The sequence below is a fragment of the Amphibalanus amphitrite genome, unplaced genomic scaffold (genome assembly GCF_019059575.1).
Source record: "Amphibalanus amphitrite isolate SeventyFive unplaced genomic scaffold, NRLGWU_Aamphi_draft 000017F_arrow, whole genome shotgun sequence".
Lineage (NCBI taxonomy): Eukaryota > Metazoa > Arthropoda > Thecostraca > Balanomorpha > Balanidae > Amphibalanus > Amphibalanus amphitrite.
The window spans coordinates 1,861,845-1,886,175 of NW_024881513.1; the positions used below are offsets into that span (position 1 = coordinate 1,861,845).

Here is a 24,331-nt window from a genome sequence, read left to right on the forward strand (position 1 = left end):
CCCATGAGACTTTTGAAAGAGGACCACTGGCCCATGAGACAAACATATACTTGGTTCTTATAACTCACTGTTGGAATTCCTAAAAGATTCTTGAAATCAGCTGATTTATATCTCATCTCTGGATTGTAGATTGATCATCAATCAAACAATCCAGCTACCAGGTTATTAACACTAATACTGTTGTATATTTATCCAGAAGACCCTGCTCCAGCACTCGAGTGATAAGTGACTGGAACTCTCTCCCCATGAAGGTTGTCCTTGCTCCTTCCTTGAGTGTGCGCCATTCAAGTAGCACCAGGATGCCCACTGGGATGGCATCAGATACCAAATTCCTGATTGATCCACGCACTGCTCGATGAGAACGGGACCAGGCCAAGTGGCCAACAAAATTCTTGAATACGTTACGGCATGGTATGACATGCCGTAACATATGCCGTAACGTGATGATGCCAACAGGAATGGATAACACACCATGATTTTTTTTTATTCTGTTGTGATAACAGAAAACTGCATGCTGTTCCAAACAGGTGAGTGGAGCAGGCGAGTATCCTGGGGACCACATGCTAGCTATAACAGGAACTCAGCAGTGTGCAACTCTTTACAACACTTTTCCAAGCCAAAGTTCTTGCCCCTAAACAAGAATGCTTCCAGCCAAAACAGCTCCAGAGCCCCTGAAAGTGCCCACCCTAACCTGAACAGCTCCATGAAGCCATTGCTGTCGGAGCAAAGTTCAGGTCAATTATGCCGAAGTAAACTCACCTTGAAGACGCCTGGTTAAAAGAAGTCTTGTGTATCTTATCACAACACCAACTTTCTCGCTGATAATGTCGGTTCAGCACAGTCACAGCACACCAAAGACGGCATCCGCCAAAACTAACTGTTTTCTCGAATGAACCGAGGAAAAGTATTCAAAGAGAATCATCGAGATTCGGCCTTGATTCCAATTCTACTTGGGATGACGATTGTCATCGGCCGTGCACCTTCGTATATTTAACAAAAGTGGCCTTGTAAGGTAAGTAATATTGGTCTAGCCAAAACATTAAAAAATAATTCACTTTTGGCATCCACTAAACACCTCCCATTTCTCCTCCAACCACCACCGCCAAGGCCACGACGACGACAACAGATGAAGTGGCGACGGTAGCAGAAGCCCGGAAAGGACGCGAGTGCTCTAAATAAAATATTTTAATTATGAATGGGAATACTCATCAAATTTTGAAGATTATTTTAATTTTTAAATTTCCAATGTAGGATTCATGTAGTTATTGATGTATGCATTTTTTTTTGTCTTTTAAAGAATAAAAATAAGTTGGAAATCTTGAGCAAAGTTTTCCTTTCCACTGTACGTATTTTCTCTAATATCTGATCAAATTACGGTCAAAATTTCTTCTAATTTCAATTTGATTTAATGAAAATCAAATTTTTCATCTATTTTTAGATATTTAAAACTGTAAACCAACTAACCATAGACCTGTATTTAAAGGTGATACTTGGATATTTGGCTTTTTATTTCATATTGTAAATGTTTTCAATTTGGTAGCGTAATATGGTTTCAAAAATAAGAGACAGATTCTGCGAAATAGATTCAAATAAATGATCAGTATTCTCCGTGCATACTGTTGTGTGAGTCAAGATTCTTACAGATAGAGGGCCTTGACAGATAGTGTGAGTGGTGTTTTTTGGGTGTGTTTGTTTTGTGAGCAAGATTCTTACAGATAGGTGTCAGTGTGAGCAGTTCAGTGTTTTTATATAGGTACCTTGGCACTTGGCAGTTCTCTATATACCGTTTGTGTGAGTTACCGTCTTTATTAGTTAACGTGCATTTCATCAATAACATTTGTAGGTCTTGGCTTTAATTAATTATCAAGCTGCATCTCAGATTCTATCCTGCATCTGTTGCATATCAACATTTTTTTTCATTGGTACTTTTAGGTTTATGGGGATAATTAGCGGTGTCATTGATTTTTCGCATCCGTGTCAGTAGGATGATTACCATACATGGGGGTGGAATCTTAAAGCAGGGTGCCTGGGGCGATTTGATCAAGGCTCTCAAATTTGTCACGTGAAAACCCTAATCTTCAGGGCACTTAATCACTGGTGCGCGACGAGCTGATTGAGTTCCTGACCTCCACCGGCCAGCTGTCTAGACACCAACATGGGTTCCGTCCCAGAAGGTCCTGCAGCTCACAGCTTCTCGAGGTGCTGGAGGAATGGGACCAACATACTTGAACAAGGTGACTCTGTTGACGTGGCATACCTGGACTTCCGAAAGGCGTTTGACGCAGTCCCTCACACGCGTCTACTAAAAAACTAAGGTGCTCTAGTATCTCAGGCAATCTTCTTCAGTGGATACAGGCATTCTTATCCGGACGCAAGCAAGAAGTACCTAGTCGTGAACAGAAGCCACTCGGAACCCGCTGCAGTCAGGAGCGGGGTCCCTCAAGGATCAGTCCTGGGGCCCCTCCTGTTCCTGCTGTTTGTGAACGACATCCCCTCGGCCCTCTGTGGTCGACTGCTCGGTGAAGATGTTTGCTGACGACACAAAGCTCTACCGGAAAATACAAAACAGAGTCTCCTCAGAAGCCGCCGAGGTTGAGGGGTTGGCTGTCGCTCCTAGAGCTGCCAGAGACCACCCCACCCAACATACCCAACCGGCGAAGGATGCGCATAGTCGGAACACCGGTGGTGCCCTGCCTGAGGCTGATGCGGAGGGAGAGGTGGCTGTCGCTCCTAACGGAGATGGCAGAGACCACTCTGCCCAACCATCGCCCATGCAGTTGGTGCAAGTCCCAACGGCAACGACATGTCTCCAAGGCGACATCGATGCTCTGGTGGCATGGTCCGACCGCTGGCAGCTCCCATTCAACGAGGGGAAATGCAAAATCCTGTATCTGGGTCGCCACAACCCTCGGATCAAATACACTATTGGAGGAGTCGAATTGCAGGCGGTTAAAGCTGAACGCGATCTTGTTGTCCACGTGGACTCTTCGCTGAAGTTTCGCAAACAGGCTGCTGCTGCTGCGGCCAAGGCCAACCAGCTCCTGGGAATCATCAGGCGATTGTTCGAGCTCATCGACAAGTCATCCCTTCCACTGTTTACAAGACACTGGTACGCCCACACTTGGAATTCGGCAATGTGGCGTAGGGCCCGTTCAATCGTGCTGATCAACTGTCAATTGAGCGAGTCCAGAGGAGAGCAACGCGCCTGGTAACCTCAATCAGACACCTTCCCTATGAAGAGCGCCTACAAACACTGAAACTGCCTTCACTGTTCTATCGTCGGCGGCGAGGCGACATGATACAAATGTACCAGCTGTTCCATGGAGGCGTTGATTTGGCTCCTGAAGATTTCTTTACTGCTGCCACGGACGGCCGAACTCGAGGTCACTCGCAGAAGGTCCAGAAGCCCAGAGCCGACACCAGATCAAGGAGGAAATCGTTCAGTGTTAGGGTCGTCAATGATTGGAATGGCTTGCCTCAAACGGTCGTGGACGCTGCTTCTATTGAGCAGTTCAAATCAAGACTGGATGCCCACTGGGCAAACATCAGGTACAAGATACCTGATAGGAGTTAGAAAGGTCAAATATGTCAAGAGCTCGATGAGAACGGTTCCCTACAGGCCAAGTGGCCTCTAAATTCCGATCAAATTAAGGTAAGGTACTTAACGGTGGAAAATTTCACGGTAATCACATGATTTATATGCCTTTCAGTGCCCTGTTTTCAGATTCTATCCATACATGCCGACTGTTTCGCTCTACCAATTTGAATTGGGGAGAGTGGGGTAAGATGCCCAGGGTGGGAAAGACGCCCCACCCCCTCTAGCGGCAAAATAAAGAATCGAATCTGGAAATTAATGTTCTTGGACTAAAACGGAAGCCTGCCTTGTTAACTGCACAAAAATTTGTGAAGCTCAGTTGGGCAACGGTTGGCAGTTGATTGCATGTCTTTTATTTGCTGCTTTCAAAAAATATTTTGGTGTCAAAACATTGTAAATATTGAAGAAGATAAGTAATTTTTATTCCTTTGCTATGATCGTGATACATCAACATGCGTGTACTGTGTCCCAAACATTTTGTTTCAGGGTGTAGTTTTATGGCTAAGAAATTGTACTGATTAAATGTAAATTAAGTACCTACCTTGGGGAAAGATGTCCCCTGCCCTGATGGGGAAAGACGCTCCCCCCCTTAATCTGTAGGATGTCCTTCAAGCAACCCATTGAATCATTTATGACATACCTGTGATGAGAGACAAAAGCAGATCTGGGACTATTGAGAGTCCAATATGGTCGGGTGCTCCACATGCTGGTCTCTCAGCCCACACAGAGACTTTTTGGGTGGCATCTGACTCTGAGAGCCCTCAGTCATGACGGCCTCTGTGGGCCCCATTATTGGCTCCAAGGCCCCTCACTACATCCTTTGAGGGCTCCCACGCTGGCTCCACGGGCCGTGCTGGCATCTGAGGTCCCCATGATGGGCTTGAGGGCCCTCAAACTTCATGAAGACCTATAAGGACCCGACAACAGTCTTTGAACGCCCCCATGGAGGCTTGTTTGGCCGCGCTGGACTATGATGGCCCTAACGATGACCTCTGAAGCCCCTCACGACTACTTTTGAGGGACCTTACGAATTACGATGGCGTTTAGTGATCTTCCCCAACGCCAGAGGGCGTCTTTTTCACCCTCTGTGGTAAGATGCCCCCTTTCACTTTTTCAGCAAAATGCTTAACCCGGCAGTTGCAGGGGTATTTCGCCACCTGCCGTTTGCTGGGGGGGGGGGGGGGGCGTTAAACGCCCCCAGCCGATAACTTGAGAACCAATTGGCGTAGCGAAACGCACGAGGCGCATAGGTGGCGGAACGGGGAGGTCACCGGGGCACCGTGCCCCCTTTGATTTTGGCATTTTAACATTAGCCCCATGGGCGTTGCATGGAAAGAATGGGACCAAAAGTCGGTAATGCCCCCCCCCCCCCTAATTGAAGGTGTTCCGCCGCTACTGACGAGGCGGCAAACGAAAGAACGGGACGAGATGCTTCAGCTGAGTACTTTAAAGTTGAATTTTGAGGTCACAGGTGGGGTCAAGGTCAGGTCAAACATCTGAAATCGGGCTTTCAGACTTCAGAACCTCGCAATGGGCGTCTCTCGTCATAAACTCTGTCAAAACGGTGCACAAGCCATCATATAAGGCCTACAACAGTGTCAGATCCATGTAGGGGTAAGTCAAGCATAGGTCAGGGTCAAGGTCAGGTCAACCAGGTAGGCTAATGTCCCCGAAAATCAAAACTGATATTCGCAACCTGTGACACATGTTTTATGGGTAATTTTGGGCGTAGAACACGATGGTGACATTAATTTTATCATATGTGTACGTGTTTGGTTCAAAAAGTTCAATTTAAGAAATGCATGTATCATGGTCGTGAAGTAGTCATGAGAAATCGCCAAGATTCAGTTCAAGATTTTGGAAAATGCGGAACGATGTTAAAAAAATCGAAGATAGCCATTTGATTGTTCATGGAATTGGCAGTCTAATGGCGTTTACGGCATGTCTGTATCTTTTTCTGTGATTTTATATGATTTTTTTAACATATGCCGTTTTTGGTCGAATAGGTACTCAGAAATCATCGTTACTAAAACCTTTATACCTCAAAAATTTTTAGACCGATTTTTTGAAACTTTGTCACTTAACTTCAATCAATTCCCTACAGGTACCTACCCAAATTTTGGCGCGCCTGCGGCTCGCCGTTTTTGTGCTATAGCGCGACGAAAAAAGTGGGGGCGTTTAACGCCCCCCCCCCCCCCAGCAACTCGCGGATTAATGGCAAAAAAAAAGTTATCACGTTTCAGGCACGAGAGTGTGCTATTTTTTTGGAGAAAAGTGATGTCGACTTCCGTTGAAACTGCAAGTTTTTGCTTTCTGATCGTCATTTTTCGAATAATACATGACATTGCCAACCCCTGGGCATCTTTCCCCACTCTCCCCTTCTAAATATGATCACATCAAAAGTTGAAGGGGAGGGAATGTTCCTGGTGCTGGGATTCATTTATTATTGCTCGTTTTTTATAAATTTAGCTGGAGTGTTGGGTGCACTAGCAGAGCCGGAGCCCACGCTAAGCAGAGCTTGTTGTGTAGACCTTGAACCCTACTGTCCGATTGTACAGTTTCAGGTGACCGGAAATTTTGATGCCAAAGTTCAGTGTGCCCCTCATAGCCAGACAGCCTGTCTCACTCCCTCAGCTGTCTTCAACTAGCTGCTGCTGCTCCCACCAACCGCAGACCATGCCCATCAGAAGTCAAATATCGAGAGCCGGAGCAACTTGAACCCAGTCTAACTAGTCACTACTGGAAGTCCGGTGCTGTACCAACTGAGCTACGGGACAGGCTAACGGTTGACAGGCTAAACAGTTGTTATTCATTGTTTTGATTGTTAATTGTTATGCAGGTGCTCTGGACAGCTGCAGAGTGTGGACCATCTAGTCAGGAGTCGGATAACTTCAGCACCCAAATATCAGGTTCTGCAGCCTGTCACACCAACATTTAGTGCATTTAGTGCAACATTTAGTGCAAACATTCACTGGCATGAATCTAGCACACCTTAGACATCGCTGATTGTTGCTAACAGCAGCTCATGAGAATACAATAGAATGTTGACAGCAACTCAATAGTGTGAACCCCTGTAGGCTCCTGGCAGCAGCTCGGTAGAGTTGACTCCCGTAGGCTCCTGGCAGCATCTCAGTAGAGTGGACTCCAGTAGGCTCCTGGCAGCATCTCAGTAGAGTGGACTCCAGTAGGCTCCTGGCAGCAGCGCCGTTGAGGCTGGTGTATGGCTGAGGCCCACCGTCACGGACCGTCTCTTCCGCTGGGCCCTCTGAGCGGCGCGGAACTTGGCCATGAACTCGGCTTTGGCGGCGGCCACCTCGGGTGTGTCCTGGACGGGCGCCGGTATCACGCCCTGCTGGGCCATCCGGAACGTGGCCAGGAACTGGGCCTTGGCGGCGGCCACCTCGGGTGTGTCCTGGACGGGCGCCGGTGCGGGCGCCGCCATCCGCAGCTGGGGGCTGTGCTGAGTGTGCGCGCCGGACGACCGCAGGCTGGGCGTGTCGGCCCAGTATTTGACGGTGCGCACCGTGCCCTCGGCGTCGATGTAGCGGTACTGGTTGTCGGTGACGCCGAGCAGGGCGCTCTGCGAGCGCGCCGAGCGGCCGATGCTGTCGGCGAACGTGTGCGGGGAGGTGGCGGCGCGGCTCCAGCGCTGCCAGCCGGCCAGCGCGCCGCTCCAGCCGGCCGGCTGGCCGCGCGAGACGGCCGCACACAGCAGCGCCACCTGGCCGACAGCGGGCGGTCAGCGCACGGGTCAGCCGAGCCGGGGTAGCCCGACACAGAGCTACTGTAGCAGTCCAAACAGTTCAGGGACTAGTTAATGCCAATGTCATATGCTACATGCAATTACGGACTCGTTTTAGCTCCGAAGTACCTACCGTTGTTGTGCCACAGTAGATAATGATACTGGTATCTTGGACTTACAAATTCCCCTTTGGTCTGATGTTACCTGAACGGCGCGAGCCGTAGACTTTCTGCCACTGAGTTCCTTGACTCGGTGATAGCTGGCAGGCCCAGGCAAAGAAGAAAAAGACATCCACGGGAGCCACGGAATGGGGTGTCTAAAATTGCAAGTAGTGATGCAAGGAGTGCTAAAAATTGTTTTTTTAACAGGTTGAAACTAAGTCTAAATATTGAATGAATGACTACGGGCCCTGGCGTCCGCTAAGTGAAGCCTGTTGCATAATACACGGACCCACCAGTCCACACCTTCTCCCGCTGCTAGCCGGTATGAATACTGGCATTACTCCCGGAAGTTTCACATATTGCAAGTGAAGGCGACGCTGGCTGGATGCAGTGTAACCTTTCTCACCAGGTACCAACTGTCCTCAGTTACAACTAAGACTTTCGGGCATAATGGGGAAGACGTAATTGAATCAAACCGGAATAAGAAGAGTACTGCCTACGCTATGAAGCATTTTGCGCCACTTACCACGAGGAGCTTCATGTCTGCGCTCTGGTCCGGTGTCCCGCCTGCTGCTGCTGCTGCTGCTGTTTTGGGGACCGCCGCGGTGGATTATATACCCACCTAGGGGAGCAGGCCGGCCGCCGGCGGCGACACGGCCGTCTGGGCGCGGTCCCGCAGGATCGCGCAGAATTGCACAGGCGCCTCGCAAAAACAGCCCGCCCCAGATGAAGATGGCACCGGCGATACTGCCTGCTCAAGGCCGACAGCTCATCTGGGCTGCGCCTGCCTGTCCCGCTCGGCACCAGTCGGCTCTGTTTCACCCCGTCAACAACTGGAATATTGGCACTCGCCGGAAAATTAATTAGCCCGCTAATATTCTTTGCAGTGGTGAGATGCATTTTTTTCCATCCCATTGTCTCGCCAGGCAGTTCTTCCTCTACAGGGCTAATACGAATGCTATTTGGAACCTGAAGTTTTTTTTAGGGTGGAGGGGGGGGGCTTTTTATGAATCCAAAAGTTTCATACCTATCACTAAATATAGTAAGCGTTAACTACCTTTTTCTTTTTAATTGTTCGTGAGCGGCCCCGGTCTGCGAGTTACCTGCTGATTTTGTGGGAGCGGGTTAATGTCACTGATGTGGCGCTGATCTCCAATTTCCAAACACCGGTGCACCGTGAGCTCGCACTGACGTGACCATTGCACAGAGCCTGTTGTCCACTGAGCCGCTCCTGTCAACACCGGCATCAATCATTCACCGGTAATAATTACTGTCTCTGTGCTATATGCGTTACTGTCCCTGTGATCTGTGCTTTACCGTTTCTGTGAGCTGCTTCCATCTCTGTTAACTGTGCGGCTGTGTTTCAGGCGGCGCTGTGCGGCTGTGTCTCAGGCGGCGCCCGGACCGGCCGTGTCTCAGGTGTGCGGCTGTGTCTCAGACGGCGCTGTGTGGCTGTGTCTCAGGCGGCGCCCGTACCGGCTGTCTCAGGCGGCGCCCGGTCCGTCTCGGCCGGCCATGCAGGTGCAGTGGCACACGGCCGGCCTGCTGGCCACGGTGGCTGTGTTCGCCGGCACGGCCACGCTCGTGTTCCACCACGTGTACCACCTCCAGCCGACGCCCTTCATCGACGAGGCGTTCCACGTGCCGCAGTGCCAGCGCTACTGCGCCGGAAACTTCACCCAGGTCAGCCGACTGGCAGCGCGGCGGCAGACGCGCGAGACACTAAGGAAAGCAAACCCTTGTCAAACTGAATGCAGTTTGTCCGCTCCCCGATGGTCTTTTTATAGACAAACCCCTGAGTGTAGGTAGCTATCAATGTAATTACCCCGGCACCGACAGAGCCCAATGGAACAGCCCGTCTCGGTGGCTGCTGCTGGCGGCTCGCTATATCAGTGGCTTAGCGTCTGTTTCGGTCTCAGAAATGTGTTGAAACACACACACAATTTTAGTGCTTATTTTCCCGTCGTTGCATGCATAGGAACGTAAAAAGTAAATTATCCTTGCGTTTTTTTTATAGAGAAAATGAGGCACGGGATAACGGCATTCGTAATTTGAAGGGACGGGCGAACGATCTTCAATCAGCGACTGGCCCGATGACGGTGAACAAGTGACTGACCCGGTGACAGACTCAGTGGCTGACCCGTTAACTGTCCCTGTGACTGACCCGGTGACAGACCCAGTGATTGACCCGTTAACTGTCCCTGTGACTGTCCCGGTGACAGACCCGGTGACGGACGTTGAACCGGTGACAGACCCAGTGGCTGACCGGTGACTGACCCGGTGACAGACCCGGTGACTGACCCGGTGACTGCCCCGGTGACTGACCTGTGACTGCCCCGGTGACTGACCTGTGACTGACCCGGCGCCGGTCTCCGCTCTGTGTGCCGCAGTGGGATGACAAGATCACCACGCTGCCGGGCCTGTACCTGCTGTCGGTGGGTGTGCTCGGATACACGTCCGGTCTACAGCGGCCCGCGTGCTCGCTCTACCTGCTGCGCCTGGTGAACCTGCTATTCTCGGTCGGCACGCTGATCACCCTCTACAGCATCCTGAAGGTGCTCAACGCCGAGCAGGTGAGGTGCCGCCGACAGTATCCGCCCCGCGCCGCCACTCTGCCCAGTCTGCGGCTGGAAACATTTCCATAGGGGTCAAACATCTCCCGGTGTCAAGGGAATGCTCCTATTACGGTGAAAATGTATTGCTCTGTACCCAAGCCCTTGTGTTGCAGGCATGCTGGAATCTCATTAATAACCCACCCAGCGATGTCTAATCGAGCTTCGATCAGCTGGCCTAAGCATTGGTAATGAATTTGATATGAAGATGCGCTCATTCCGATACGCATTGGCCTTGGTGCGGCGATTGGTGTGTATGGGTTCACTAGTTACTTCTGTCGCCGCCGCGGCGGGCCGGTGATGGGGGTGGGCGCTCTCCCCGATATCAGCTGCGGGCCGGTGACTGGAGTGGTCTCCCTGTATCAGATCCGAGCCGGAGCGGGAGTGGTCACCCTATATCAGCTGCGGGCCGGTGACGCTGGTTTGTGCGGCTGTGCCGTTCCAGGAGCGGCGCGAGTGGCGCCACCTGGTGGCGGCGCTCTCGCTGGCCTCGTTCCCGGTGCTGTACACGTTCTCGTTCCTCTACTACACGGACATGGCGTCCACGCTGCTGGTGCTGCTGATGTACTCGCTGCACCTGCACCGGCAGCCGGGCGCGGCCGCCGCCATCGGTCAGTCAGTCAGTCAGTCAGTCAGTCAGTCCGTCAGTCAGTCAGTCAGGCAGGCAGTCAGTCAGTTACAGTCAGTCAGGCAGGCAGGCAGGCAGGCAGGCAGTCAGGCAGTCAGTCAGTCAGTCAGTCAGTCAGTCAGTCAGTCAGTCAGTCAGTCAGTTAGTTACAGTCAGTCAGGCAGGCAGGCAGTCAGTCAGTCAGTCAGTCAGTCAGGCAGCCAACCAGTCAGTCAGTCAGTCAGGCAGTCAGTCAGTCAGGCAGTCAGTCAGACAAGCAGGCAGGCAGTCAGTCAGAGACAGACAGTAGACAGATACTCAGTCAGTCAGTCAGACAGTCGGTCAGACGCACAGACGTCCCTGCGTGTGACTGGTGACTCTCCTGCACTCTGGCTGCTGACCTAATCATCTGACTGCTGACTGTAGTGCTGCAGACCCCTCATCCCTAACTACCGACCTTTTTGTCATGTAACTGACTTCTGATCCTCTTATCGTGTAACGGCTGACCCGTCGAATATCCTCTGACTGTTGCCTCATGATACGAACTAAACTGACGCTTATGATACTTAACCTTTCGTACGTTTACGTAAATTGAGTACCGTATTTCATGAATAAGATGACCGCGGCACAATCAGTAATTCGGTGACAGTGTTGACGCTGCCTGTGACGGCTGCCCGCCGCCCGGTCTGTTCCAGGCGCCGTTTCGGTGCTGGTCCGGCAGAGTAATGTCATCTGGGTGGCGGTGGTGGGCGCGTTCGCCTGCACGGACGCCATGGTGGCGGCGCTGACGGCGGCCCGGTCGGCTCCGCGCCGGCGGCCCGTCGACCCGAGCTCCCCCAGAATCGTCCGGGTGAGCAGGCGGTCAGCCGCCAGACGGGTCCGTCACCCGCGGGGACCGGCTGCATGTTCCGCTTCTTTAGTACAGTATGTAGTAAAATAGTAGGATAGTAGGATTTAGTACGTAGGATGCCCTGTGATTCGCAATATGAACACATCTGTTACTTCTGGCTGTGCATTTGAATATTTCTCTATTTAATATTTTTCACTGGTTGTTATTAGTTCTGAAGCCCAGTGGGGCTCACCTGTGGGTGAGATGTGTTGTTTGTGTCTGTCTCTTGCGCACTGCCGTCTCGGTGGGCCCCTGGCGCCGTCCCCAGGCGCTCCTCTCTCTCCCCTGGCGCCCCGCTCTGTCTGCTGACGCCCCGCTCCGTCCGTCTGTCCGCCGGCCAGGAGGTGTTGCACTTCTACTGGTCGCAGGCGCGCCACGACCCGCTGGCGCTGGCCGAGGCGCTCACCGATGTGGTGTACGAGGGCGTGCAGTACGGCGCCGTGTGCGCCGCGTTTGTCGCCTTTGTGGCGTGGAACGGCGCGCTGGTGGTGGGCGACCGGTCGGCGCACGAGGCGGTGCTCAACGCGCCGCAGCTGCTCTACTTCCTGGCCACGTCGGCCGTGTGGCTGGCGCCGCTGATGGTCGAGTCCGCCCGGCAGGTCAGAGGGGACACGGGGGTCCGATCACCGGGTCTGAGGTCACAGATGAGAGATCGCAGTCACCCGGTCAGGTCACAGGGGGTCAACTCATCAGTTACAAGGGGTCTGTTCCAGTCGCATTTCCTAACACCTCTAAACTCCTCCAAGATTGTTTCCCTGTTCCAATGGCAGCTCTAGCCCCTACAAAGCCAAGGAGTGCCCTGCTCCGGACTCCCTCCTCTATCTTGCTCTTGGAGGAGTTTAGAGGTGTTAGGAAGTGCGACTGGAACAGACCCAAGGTCACAGAGAGCCGGTCAGACCGCTGAGTACGTAAAGGGGTTACGCCCCGGGACTGATTTATAAGTTAGGTGACCGATAATGGAAGTCACCAGCTGTAAGCTGCCGTCGGGAGTGCGGGGGGTCATGGGAGTGAGATAGACAACCACCGGGTGTCCCTGAACAGGTGACCACTGACCAGGTACCGAGTGCGCTCAGTTGCCAGTAGTGTGAACCGCTGCGGGCGGGCCGGTGACCCCGCGGAGGCCGGCCGACTGACGGTGCCGGCGCCCCGCCCCGTCTCTCTCGCCGACAGATGTTGGCGACTGTGCGCGCCCGGCCGGCGCTGTGGGCCGCGCTGGCCGCCGGCCTGACGCTGCTGCTACAGTCGGCCGGCGCGCCGCACCCCTACCTGCTGGCCGACAACCGGCACGTGGCGTTCTACGCGTGGCGCCGCTGGCTGGGCCACCGGACTCTGCGGCTGACGCTGGTGCCCGTGTCGGCGGCCACGCTGGCGCTGCTGGCGGCCGGCGGCGCCCGGCGCCCGCTGCTGCAGCGCGCCGCGCTGGCGGCCGGCACGGCGCTGGTGCTGGTGCCGCAGCGGCTGCTCGAGTTCCGCTACTTCATCGTGCCGTTCCTGCTGTGGCGGCTGCAGCTGCGGCCGCCCGGCAGCGCCGCCCTGCTCGCCGAGTGCGCCCTGTACGCCGCCGTCAACGCCGCCGTCCTCTACCTGTTTACCGTGAAAACGTTCACCTGGGATGACCAGCCGGGGGTGCAGCGAATCATCTGGTGACCGGACGGGGTGCAGCGAATCATCTGGTGACCGGACGGGTGCAGCGAATCATATGGTGATCGGACGGGGTGCAGAGGGTCATTGGTGACCGGACGGGGTGCAAAGGGTCATCTGGTGACCGGACGGGGTGCAGAGGGTCATCTGGTGACCAGCCGGGGGTGCAGCGAATAATCTGGTGACCGGACGGGGGTGTAGAGGGTCATCTGGTGACCGGACGGGGTGCAGAGGGTCATCTGGTGACCGGACGGACGGACGGCAGTGTCCCCAGTGAACTCCAGTGCGCCGTGTCTCAGGTTCCTCGGTCCGCCGTTCACTGTGGTGCAGTCAGTAGCAGCGGCCAAGATTATGTACTTTACTACTCGCAGCGGCCACTGATGTGCCGCAGCGCGGTCGGTCCTTGCCTTTGGCCATGTGCGCTCTAATTCCAAAAAGTGGGACATTGCCACAGGGATAACGAATTGGGGCACTGACGAAAGGCCACAGAGACGTCCCCACACGAACGTTTCCATTGGGGACTTCGTAAGTCACACGACACATTGAGGGTGCATGTGGTGCATGCGGTGTCATTGATGAAGTTTTCCTTTCATCACGTATTAGATGGTCAGCAGAGCAGGAAAAAGATGAACGATTTGTTGATCTTTGTTATTTTTATTTTGTTGTTTGTGTGTTTATATTGATTTTTACAGACATGGCATGTGCGTGTTGTTGAGGAAAAATGGTCAATAAAATATGGGTCAAATGCCTTCTTTACCTGGGTACATTTTGCTGACGGGTGTGTTGCAGCGTCCCTTTGTTGGCTCTGAGCGGCTCGAGGGGTGAAGGGTGTTACAAAGGCGAAATGTATTGAAACATATAATTATTTTCTTTAGATCCACTGATGATAAACATTTTTATATTTTTCAGGAGTTGAGAATAATGAATAATTTATACAGGAAGGTCAGCCTGGAAAAATATCTGATCTCCATATGCGGCGGAACGGGGAGGGCACCGGGGCACCGTGCCCCCCTTTGATTTTGGCATTTTAACATTAGCCCTATAGGCGTTGCATGGGAAGAATGGGACCAAAAGTCGGCAGTGCCCCCCCCCCCCCTTAATTGAGGGTGTTCCGCCGCTACTGTTGATCTCCATTTCAGATGCTGGGATGTAGACTGGTTATTGAGGAATTCGATCCCTCCGTTTCCGGTCCAGTTTGGCCAAGTCACGACCGTTCTGGTCTGAGCTGTGCGCTGGACGGACGACCGTAGACTGGGGAGTCCAGACTAGGTAGAGGGCGGATGACGGAAGACTGAGCCTGGGGAGTTCAGTCCAGAGTTCAGACTGACGGGCGGATGAGCGTAGACTGGAGACTTCAGACTGGCGGGCGGACGACCATAGACTGGGAAGTTCAGACTAGTGGGAGGACTACCGTATGAAGAGTTCAGGCCTTAGCCAGCGGGAACATTACCAACTCCGTCAGACTGCGTGGCGGGTCGATCACCTGCACTCGCCTGTAACCTGCGCGGCTAAGGCAATAATGTAGACTTTGTTTGCGCTAGCTATTTGCAGCAACATGCGACGCTAAAGTCTGTAGGCAAAAGGACGGCAATTTGATTGCACCAACATTTATTTCCTCATAAAACAAATGAATAGCAAATTACAACATGCACGATCAAACAGTACCCGAAACTAATACCACAAAAATTACATAGATGGATTAGTGCTAGTCCTCTACAAGACCGGTATCTCTGTTTCACGCCTCCAACATTCTTGGTCCCTCGAGAAGGCACACACAGACACGCACACGCACATTGGCACGAGACTGGCAAGACCATGAGTATTCGTTGGCACTGCCACCCAGGCAGCGAGCGGGAAAACAAACCTTCACCAGGAGCTTCGTACAGCGATAGATTTGGCCGTGCACGTGCACTTTGGCACACTTTTGTAAGCGGTGAATTCCGGGGGCCGGCCGCCGGAGCCCGTACAGAGCACCGGCGCGCCCGGGTGCCCAGAGACCGGCACACTATCGAGGTCTAAATAAATGTGTGGCTCACCTCCTCAAACCCAGGTAACCGGCGGCAGTGCAAACAATCGGCAGGGCCACAACACCGAAACACCGACCAGGCCGCGGCCCCACGACACACAGAACATCCCAGTTAGGCGGATATAAACTCAGCACGAATATTGCACATAACGCTCTGACTTCGGAAAGGAGCCGAATTCATTACAATCGGATAAACAACCACCTCAACTCCAAATATTCCGAATACTCAAATCTGGCCGGGTTTGACAGTGAAGCGCGAGTGAAGCGACTGGTGATGCGTACTTTGTAGCTAAATTGTTAGGCAGGTTTCGATAGACCAAGAACCCAGAGAATTGTGCTGTGGACACTGAGACGAGACGCCATCTATGGCAAACCAGGGGCGGTGCTGAGCAGCCGCGTGGCGGGCTGCCGTTCCGTACTGACCGACGACATACTGGCACGGATAGCTGCCCGACTCACAACCTTCGAACCCACAGCGCACCATCGGAATGCTCTGCTTCAGCAACTGCACCAAAAATCACCAAACCCAAAAATCATAGTAAGACAGACCAAAGCTCCCAAAAGTCGCGAGGGTAGAGACTACACCACAGAGGGGAGGGGTTATCCTGCCGGCAGCACGGGACGCTCCCCGCCGGACCGGGCCGCCGTCCGCCGCCGTCCGGAGCCGTCCGGAGCCGGCTCAGTCGGCGTTGACCAGCTCGGTCTGGCTGTCCTTGGTAATGAGCTGCACCAGACTGCCGGTCTTGGGCCGCTCGTCGCCCTCGGCCCACTTCCCGAACAGCCTGCCGACGAGCCGCGGCGGCGGGCGTCAGCAAAACGACGCGGATAGAAACAGGGAGCTCACTAACAGACAGGGAACAGAGGGGGAGCTCCCCAACAGACCGGGAACAGAGGGGAGCTCCCCAACAGACAGGGAATTAGAGAGGTAGCTCCCCAACAGACAGGAAACAGAGGGGGAGCTCCCCAACAGACAGGGAACAGAGGGGGAGCTCCCCAACAGACCGGGAACAGAGGGGAGCTCCCCAACAGACAGGGAATTAGAGAGGTAGCTCCCCAACAGACAGGAAACAGAGGGGAGCTCCCCAACAGACAGGGAAATAGACAAAGATCGGCTATCGGCCACAACTTATCGGCTATATCAGCATTAGAAAACCCAATGACTTCAAGTAGTTACTTCCTCATCTCCCTACGCTAACTACTATACTAGACTGACATAACTACTATACTAACTACAGGGTGTCCCAGAAGTCTTGAAGCTTTTTTATTTTTGTCGTGTGACCTTGCTATGCCACTGATTAAGGCAAATGACCCCTCAAACGAAAGAGAATGAACTGAAGTTTTGTATTTTCATGCGTAGAGCACCACTTTAGTCAGGTGGCCCCCGTTGCGAGTCGCACAAGAGTGAGCACGATAGATCACGTTCTTCGCTGCCGCCAAGATCTCCCGGTTGGCGAAACACCGGTGTCGCCATGCCCGTTTCTGGTCAGCTTCAGAGCCTTATTTCATGAAGCGAGCCAGGAAACAGAGTATTGGGTCTCCGTGAAAACATAAGTAACATAATGATTTACTGATCAGAAGTCTCCTGACGTGTTTGCACGCATCCATTACGAAAACAAGACTCAGCTGCTTGAGCGCGCTAAGCAACAGGCAACAGCCCGTTGTAATCCTTTGATTCGTCGCATTATTATGGGGCTAAAACAAATATCAACCCGTCGCAAATATGTATATGTCGCTAATATTATGTCGCTCGCTTCAGGGAATAAGACTCTGAAGCTGACAAGAAACGGGCATGGCGACACCGGTGTTTCGCAAACCGGGAGATCTTGGCGGCAGCGAAGAACGTGATCTCTCGTGCTCAATCTTGTGCGACTCACAACGGGGGCCACCTAACTAAAGTGGTGCTCTACGCATGAAAATACAAAATTTCAGTTCATTCTCTTTCGTTTGAGGCATGATTCGCCTTAATCGGTGGCATAGCAGGGTCACACGACAAAAATAAAAAAGCTTCAAGACTTCTGGGACACCCTGTAGTACAAGACTGAGAACTCACCATAACACCGACTACATAAACAGAGATCTCACCCGGCCACGTATTCCATGACAGTCCAAATGGTATGGTCGGCGGATAACTAACTCACCCGGCCACATACTCCATCAGAGTCCAGGTGGTGTGGTCGGCGGATAACTAACTCACCCGGCCACATACTCCATGGCAGTCCAGGTGGTGTGGTCGGCGGATAACTAACTCACCCGGGCACATACTCCATCGGAGTCCAGGTGGTGTGGTCGGCGGATAACTAACTCACCCGGCCACATACTCCATGGCAGTCCAGGTGGTGTGGTCGGCGGATAACTAACTCACCCGGCCACATACTCCATCGGAGTCCAGGTGGTGTGGTCGGCGGATAACTACCTCACCCGGCCACATACTCCATCGGTGTCCAGGTGGTGTGGCCGGCGGATAACTAACTCACCCGGTCACATATTCCATCGGAGTCCAGGTGGTGTGGTCGGCGGATAACTAACTCACCCGGCCACATACTCCATGGCAGTCCAGGTGGTGTGGTCGGCGGATAACTAACTCACCCGGGCACATACTCCATCGGAGTCCAGGTGGTGTGGTCGGCGGATAACTAACTCACCCGGCCAAATACTCCATGGCAGTCCAGGTGGTGTGGTCGGCGGATAACTAACTCACCCGGCCACATACTCCATCGGAGTCCAGGTGGTGTGTTGGGCGGATAGGTAACTCACCCAGCCACATGCTCCATCGGGGTTCAGGTGGTGTGTTGGGCGGATAACTAACTCACCCGGCCACATACTCCATCGGAGTCCAGGTGGTGTGGTCGGCGGATAACTAACTCACCCGGCCACATACTCCATCGGAGTCCAGGTGGTGTGTTGGGCGGATAGGTAACTCACCCGGCCACATGCTCCATCGGGGTTCAGGTGGTGTGTTGGGCGGATAACTAACTCACCCGGCCACATACTCCATCGGAGTCCAGGTGGTGTGGTCGGCGGATAACTAACTCACCCGGCCACATACTCCATCGGAGTCCAGGTGGTGTGGTCGGCGGATAACTAACTCACCCGGCCACGTACTCTATCGGACTCCAGGGCCTCATTTCATAAAGCGAGTCCGTAACTTACGCCGGTTTTTGGTCTTGTATTACAAGTGCATGTGAAGCGATGACGATAGTTTGAATCGTTGAATTTATTTATCTTGCAAACAAGAACAGAAGGGAGAAGGGAAATAAATTTATCGCTTCACATGTGCTTGCAATACAAGCCCAAAATCCGACGTAATTTACGGACTCGCTTTATGAAACGAGACCCACGTGGTATGTTGGGCGGATAACTAACTCACCCGGCCACATACTCCATCGGACTCCAGGTGGTGTGTTGGGCGGATAACTAACTCACCCGGCCACATACTCCATCGGGGTCCAGGTGGTGTGTTGGGCGGATAACTAACTCACCCGGCCACATACTCCATCGGGGTCCAGGTGGTGTGTTGGGTGGATAACTAACTCACCCGGCCACATCCTCCATCGGAGTCCAGGTGGTGTGTTGGGCGGATAACTAACTCACCCGGCCACATACTCCATCGGAGTCCAGGTGGTGTGGTCGGCGTCCGGCATGAACTTGCGGTTCATGGGCGTGTCCAGAGTGACGGGCAGGATGGCCAGCGCGGTGACTTGCGGCGGCAGGCCGCTCTCCTCGGCGCCCAGCGAGCGCACCAGCTGGTGTACCGCTGCCTTGGCCATGCCGTAGCCCATCATACCTGCGGCGAGCGGCCGGTCAGCGGGCAGCACACGGGACTACCGCCAGTCGGGGCGGGGGGGGGGGGGGGGGCGGCACGCCGAGCTGCCGCCAGTCAGCGGGGGGGGGGGGGGCACACGGAGCTGCCGCCGGTCAGCGGGGGGGGGGGGGCAGCACAGGGAACTACCGCCGGTGAGGGGTCAAGCATTCCACCGAACGCCAGATCGCTTTCCCTCGGACAAGTAGACCCCGTTCAGCAATCCCCAGTATTGCAGCTGGTTAAACGCTCCGAGGTTATATTCTCTACACATTCTACCAATCACCACAGTCTGTGGCTTAGAATCCAGCTTCTCCAGTCGTTCTCAGGGGAAGGCAGGCCCATACTCGCTGGCCGAGCTGGCTGATCAGCAGACTGGGGCCGAATATGACGGGTCCCACCAACCTGACTGTGACGGTAGGCTATGACGGTCCCACCTACCCACCCGGCTATGACGGTCCCACCCACCCACCTGACTGTGACGGTAGGCTATGACGGTCCCAGCCACCCACCTGGCGTGGGGCCCAGGGCCGGCTGCGCGCCGGTCAGCTGCAGTAGGCCGCCCTCCCGCAGCACGCGCGACGCCAGGTGCGCAGAGATGGCCGAGCTCCAGACGCTCTGCTTCCACATCAGGTCGCAGTTCTTGACCATGGCTGCGATCGACGAGGAGGGGGGAAGGGGGTCGGTCAGTCACGGCCGCGTCCCGGTGACCCAGCCACCGGCACTGGCAGCAGACGCAGGATCCACAGAATACTGCCTCTACGATACGGTCCAACAGGAATTCAACCGCATCAACAGCATCTATTGGCTTGGCGAGTGGCAATGTAAAAACTACACCACCCACAGGGAGTGCCACTGTCCCGCTGCGGGTGGCCGGACCGTACAGCCGCCCGGCCCATCGCCGCTCACCCTTGGCCTTGGCGCTGCCGCCGGCCCAGCCGCCGGCCACGCAGAAGATGGCGTCCAGCTTCTCTCCGGCCAGCGCGCCCTCGACGCCTTCGAGAACGGCGGCCAGCTGCTCCTCCCACGAGTCGGCCGGGCGCACCAGCACGTTCACGTCGGCCTCCTCGTTGGGCGCCAGGTCCACGCTGCCCACCCACTGGACACCGAGAGCGCCGGTCAGTGCGGAGGTCGGGGTACTGGGTCAGAGTACGGATCGGGGTCGGGGTACTGGGTCGGAGTACGGATCGGGACCGGGGTACTCACAGCCGTGGTTCGGGTCAGGGTGAGGGTACTCACAGCCGCGGTTCGGGTCAGGGCCGTAGCACAGGTCAGGCTCAGGACACTGATGCAGAGTACTGTCCCAGAGACGGGGAAATGGTCACGACGGAGATACCCAGTCAGTCGCACCGGCGCACATTCCCATCAGCAGCAGTAACTTCGCCATCTACAGAGCTAAGCGATGAATATTTCACTTTACATAAAACATTGTCAAAAACAGCGATGAATAATATTGTCTGAAAGGGGTGAATATGTATGACTATCCATGAGGCTGGAGGCATAAGCTCAAAGTGCGACACAATGCAGCCGAGTGACCGAGAAGTCCGCAGTCAGCATATGACATATGAATGGCCGAGAACCCCTCAGTCAGCGTATGACAGCCAGTTAGAGCACGACTGGCCGACCCAGTTCGCCGGCTCGGAACGACACCCACATACACAACATCCAGCTCAACTTACCCAGCTCTTGGCCTTGAACGCCTTAACGCAGGTGGATCCGAGGGCTCCCTTGCCGCCGTACACCAGAACTTTCTTCACAGAGGCCATGGCGTGAGCTCTGAAATATCGAACCATTCGAAGTCAGCCGTGAACGCACTAACACATTTCACGGGCGTTTTACTGTCGCGACCAAGGCCATGGTCGCGACTCTAATGCAGGTTGGATGCGTCTCTCGCGAAACCTGGCGCTATTAACACCTATGGTCGGGGTCGATCGGAGTCGCACCGACGGAGGCCGGCGGCGGACCGGCCGGCCGTCCATCTGGTGCGGTCCTGTCCGGTCCGGGTCCGGTCCGGGTCCGTCCGTCCGCTCCGGTCCGGGTCCGTCCGTCCGTCCGGTCCGGTCCGGGTCCGGGTCCGTCCGGTCCGGGTCCGTCCGTCTGGTTCGGTTCGGTCCGGTCCGTCCGTCCGGTCCGGGTCCGTCCGTCCGTCCGGTCCAGTCCGGGTCAGTCCGGTCCGGTCCGGGGCCGTCTGGTCCGGTCCGGGTCCGGTCCGGTCCGGTCCGGTCCGGTCCGGTCCGGTCCGGGTCCGGTCCGGTCCGGTCCGGTCCGGTCCGGGTCCGGTCCGGTCCGGTCCGTCCGTCCGGGTCCGGTCCGGTCCGTCCGTCTGGCGCGCTCGGTCGACACGGCGCCGGGCGGCTCATTTCCATCCCGGTCTGATACCGCCCCACCGCAGCCGTGTCGGATCGGGGGGAGGGCGGTACAGCCATGTAAATTGGGAGCGCGGAGCCGGAACGAGCTTCAGCCCATGGCAGGCCACTGCACTGCTGCGCACTGCCCTGACCAGCCTGAACTAAGCCAGCAGGACAGCCCTGGCGCTGGCAACTGTGCCGGTATTAACTCAGGCCGACTAGGGCACCGGGCAGGACATCAGTTTGGAACTCAATAGCCTTCAGAATCAGAGGTCACCAGACACTGAGCCTATCATATACCAGAGAATCTCATTTTATAAATCACTTTTGCCTTTTAATAGAAAAGGTTAGAACATCACAGATGGTTCCAATTTTGCCTCACTGTGGTGCAAAAACTAATATGCACTATACAGCATTACCTACTCAATCAATCCAGGATCTTGCTCTGAGGTCAATTTTGGCACTGAGCTATTCAGATCATAGCATATGTCAATTGACATTAACTTTTGAGAAGAAGGTAATAATGGTTACATTTCTCAAAGTTACACATTTACCCTCGCCCGTATAGGGTGGGATGGGGGTGGGGGGTCGACCGGACCCCCCCCCCCTCGGTTTTTCGCGAGTAACTCGCGTAAAAAGCGTCCGATGGCGACGAAAGTTTCAGTACCCTCGCGTTGATCAATTTTACACCTACACTGAAAATTTCATGACCCTGACGCAAGCAAATGACCTTTGACCTGTGACCTACTTTCCGAGACCATGTTTGGCCGGAATCGCGATTCGGCGTATGTAGGCTCGCATTACCCGCGCGTTTGCAAACTTTCGTGGTTTTAAACGTTCAAACATGTGATTTGTGTTGCTACCATGCATTAGGGTGAATGTCAAGGTCACCTGAAGGTCAGGTCAGGTCATTGACCTTTGGTGACCTCGGTTCACTTCGAGTTTCAAGTTCGAGTTTTGCATGTTTCTAGGCTAGTTTTTGGAGCTGAATTCGAATTTAGCAACCATTTAAAGTTTAAACATTTACGAAGTAGCTTTGGTGCCTTCCTAAAATGTTATGAAGCTGTCAGAGACGGTTCACACATACTATGAATAATCGTCACGACCCCTACTACTGGTTGACCTGACCTGACCTGATCCAACCTGGTCTAAATGCTTAAAAATATCATCTGTGATAAAAACTAACACGATATTCGTGATCAGCAGCCCGAGAAACCCCACAGCACCCACACTTTACGACTTTCTAACAGGTCCCGATTTCCCCGACTTTTAGGTCATTGACCTGACCTGGAAGGTAACTGGTAAACCGATGACCTAGGGCCTTAAAAATGGGTATAATCGGCTTTATCTCGTGACGGGCAGCACGCTCGTTTTTTCCGCGAAACTCTAGCTCGATCAGGGGCCAAACGCGAGGGGGGTCGTACCAACCCTTGTGCCGTCGAAGGACGCAAAATGGCCTGCGCCGGCGAGGGTTAAGGGGCAGCGGGGTGCTTAGGGACAGCATGGGAAAAACTATGGGTCATATTAAATTCCTAATTTGAGGCTAAATAAAACTTGAGTGTGGTTGTTGACACTATTTTGTTCTTGACTATAGGACAAGGATGGTTTTTTCATGCAAATGATTTGGTTCAAAAATGGTTTTGAAAATCATGCTACATTTTCACAAAATTGAAACATCTCCAAAACTCTGTGTGTGCCACATAAACTAGTAGGTGACAGAAGGGTACTTTTTAGTTCCATTTACCTTACAATTAGCACATTTTCCAGAAGTGTAAACCACATTACATGTAATTGGCTAAAAAGACCATTAGTGGTGAATGAACCTGACTTGTTTTGTGACAGACAATACAAAACATTTCAATAAATAACTTGTGTGCCCTCTCACACCCCAATTGTGGGCATTTGATGACCATTTCTTGGAATAATATAGGTGTCCCTTAACACCCCACATTGGGGTTTACTCACCTGGTGCTAAGGGACAATGATGAAAAATAATAAAAAATAATATGCAAGTATATATTTTTAAAACTTAAATGTAGCAGGCATGTAAAGCACCAAATTCCACATAAAATGCTGATAATTTGATGCTTCTATCTCCAACACTTCATGAGTCATATTACAAAACACCTCAAAACTGTCCCTTGACACCCCATTTTACGGCACTGCATATACATAACTTCATTATGGCTGGCTGAAACAGACTCTTTCAGCGTTCAGGAAATCGCATGCGAGAGGCTATTCAAATACATTATAATTCTTCCTGTATCAATCGCATCCGGGAGGTGCGTGCATTTGATGCGAGCATGCTTCAATTTATTTGAATAGGCTCTCGCATGTGATTTCCCGACTGTGGAAAGAGATTGTTTCAGGCATTAGGTAGGTACCTATGCTATAAGATATTGAAATGCATAATTTCCAGGAATATTTCAAGGTTGAACTTAAATTGGCTAGTTCACTTATCCCAACCACTCTCACAAAACAGCCCCACCCCGAATCCCGGTGCAAGAACAAGAATGGATTGTGGAAGATCAAGATGCCCCCGAAAAAACAGCCGCTTTTCGTTATAGATAGGGCCTTACTTGGGCCTTACGCTTTTCCTTAACGTTCACATATTATGTAGGGTTCGAAAGCCTAGAAAAACCTCATGGCTGACCCCCAAGGCCCCCAAGGACGAAATACTTTTCTTACACGTTTAATTTTCTTATAGTAGTGACAGGTGACAGCTTGAAGCGGCTTGAATCTTCAGCAAAAGAGCCCGTCAGGGTCCTTCACGAAAGTGAAACTTTCAAGGACCTGTTCAAAAGGGTAGTATAGATGATTTTTCCGCTATTCTAGCAATTGAGGCGCTAAACTGACCACTGGGGTGCAACTATCTCTGAAGAATCTTGTCAACAGCCGCTGGTTCAGTGCT

At 53.3% G+C, this 24,331-nt stretch overlaps 4 protein-coding genes across 8 annotated transcripts in view; 1 reads left to right on the forward strand and 3 right to left on the reverse strand.

Annotated features, from left to right (window-relative positions):
• Positions 1–1,170, reverse strand: part of LOC122387895 (cAMP-dependent protein kinase type II regulatory subunit-like) — a 47,984-nt gene extending 46,814 nt beyond the window's left edge. The window contains exon 1 of the mRNA XM_043378549.1: positions 760–1,170. The gene's annotated coding sequence lies outside the window, so the exon portion shown is untranslated. The remainder of the gene's footprint in view (positions 1–759) is intronic.
• A 460-nt stretch (positions 1,171–1,630) lies between these two features.
• LOC122387906 (putative Dol-P-Glc:Glc(2)Man(9)GlcNAc(2)-PP-Dol alpha-1,2-glucosyltransferase) lies at positions 1,631–13,999 on the forward strand. Of its 4 annotated transcripts, none has more exons than XM_043378565.1 (7): positions 1,631–1,665; positions 8,866–9,181; positions 9,889–10,071; positions 10,556–10,721; positions 11,413–11,567; positions 11,948–12,205; positions 12,777–13,999. In XM_043378565.1, the coding sequence occupies exons 2-7, from the start codon at positions 9,014–9,016 to the stop codon at positions 13,251–13,253; spliced, it is 1,407 nt and encodes a 468-aa protein (XP_043234500.1). In that variant the 5' UTR covers positions 1,631–1,665; positions 8,866–9,013; the 3' UTR covers positions 13,254–13,999. The 4 variants fall into 4 exon arrangements, with proteins under 4 accessions (XP_043234500.1, XP_043234518.1, XP_043234492.1 ...); XM_043378583.1 differs by having other exon boundaries at positions 1,664–1,791; positions 8,962–9,181; XM_043378557.1 differs by lacking the exon at positions 1,631–1,665 and adding an exon at positions 1,691–1,791.
• Positions 6,510–8,080, reverse strand: LOC122387928. The gene is made up of 2 exons (XM_043378595.1): positions 8,025–8,080; positions 6,510–7,316 (listed from the first exon to the last, which is right to left on the reverse strand). Exons 1-2 carry the CDS (start codon positions 8,037–8,039, stop codon positions 6,762–6,764), a joined length of 570 nt encoding a protein of 189 aa, XP_043234530.1. The 5' UTR covers positions 8,040–8,080; the 3' UTR covers positions 6,510–6,761.
• Positions 14,000–14,838: 839 nt separating the features above from the next.
• Positions 14,839–24,328, reverse strand: LOC122387931 (dihydropteridine reductase-like). Of its 2 annotated transcripts, none has more exons than XM_043378623.1 (6): positions 24,109–24,328; positions 20,752–20,848; positions 19,982–20,171; positions 19,585–19,725; positions 18,865–19,057; positions 14,839–16,055 (listed from the first exon to the last, which is right to left on the reverse strand). In XM_043378623.1, the coding sequence occupies exons 2-6, from the start codon at positions 20,836–20,838 to the stop codon at positions 15,953–15,955; spliced, it is 714 nt and encodes a 237-aa protein (XP_043234558.1). In that variant the 5' UTR covers positions 20,839–20,848; positions 24,109–24,328; the 3' UTR covers positions 14,839–15,952. The 2 variants fall into 2 exon arrangements, with proteins under 2 accessions (XP_043234558.1, XP_043234547.1); XM_043378612.1 differs by lacking the exon at positions 24,109–24,328 and adding an exon at positions 24,011–24,048.
• Positions 24,329–24,331: the final 3 nt, after the last annotated feature.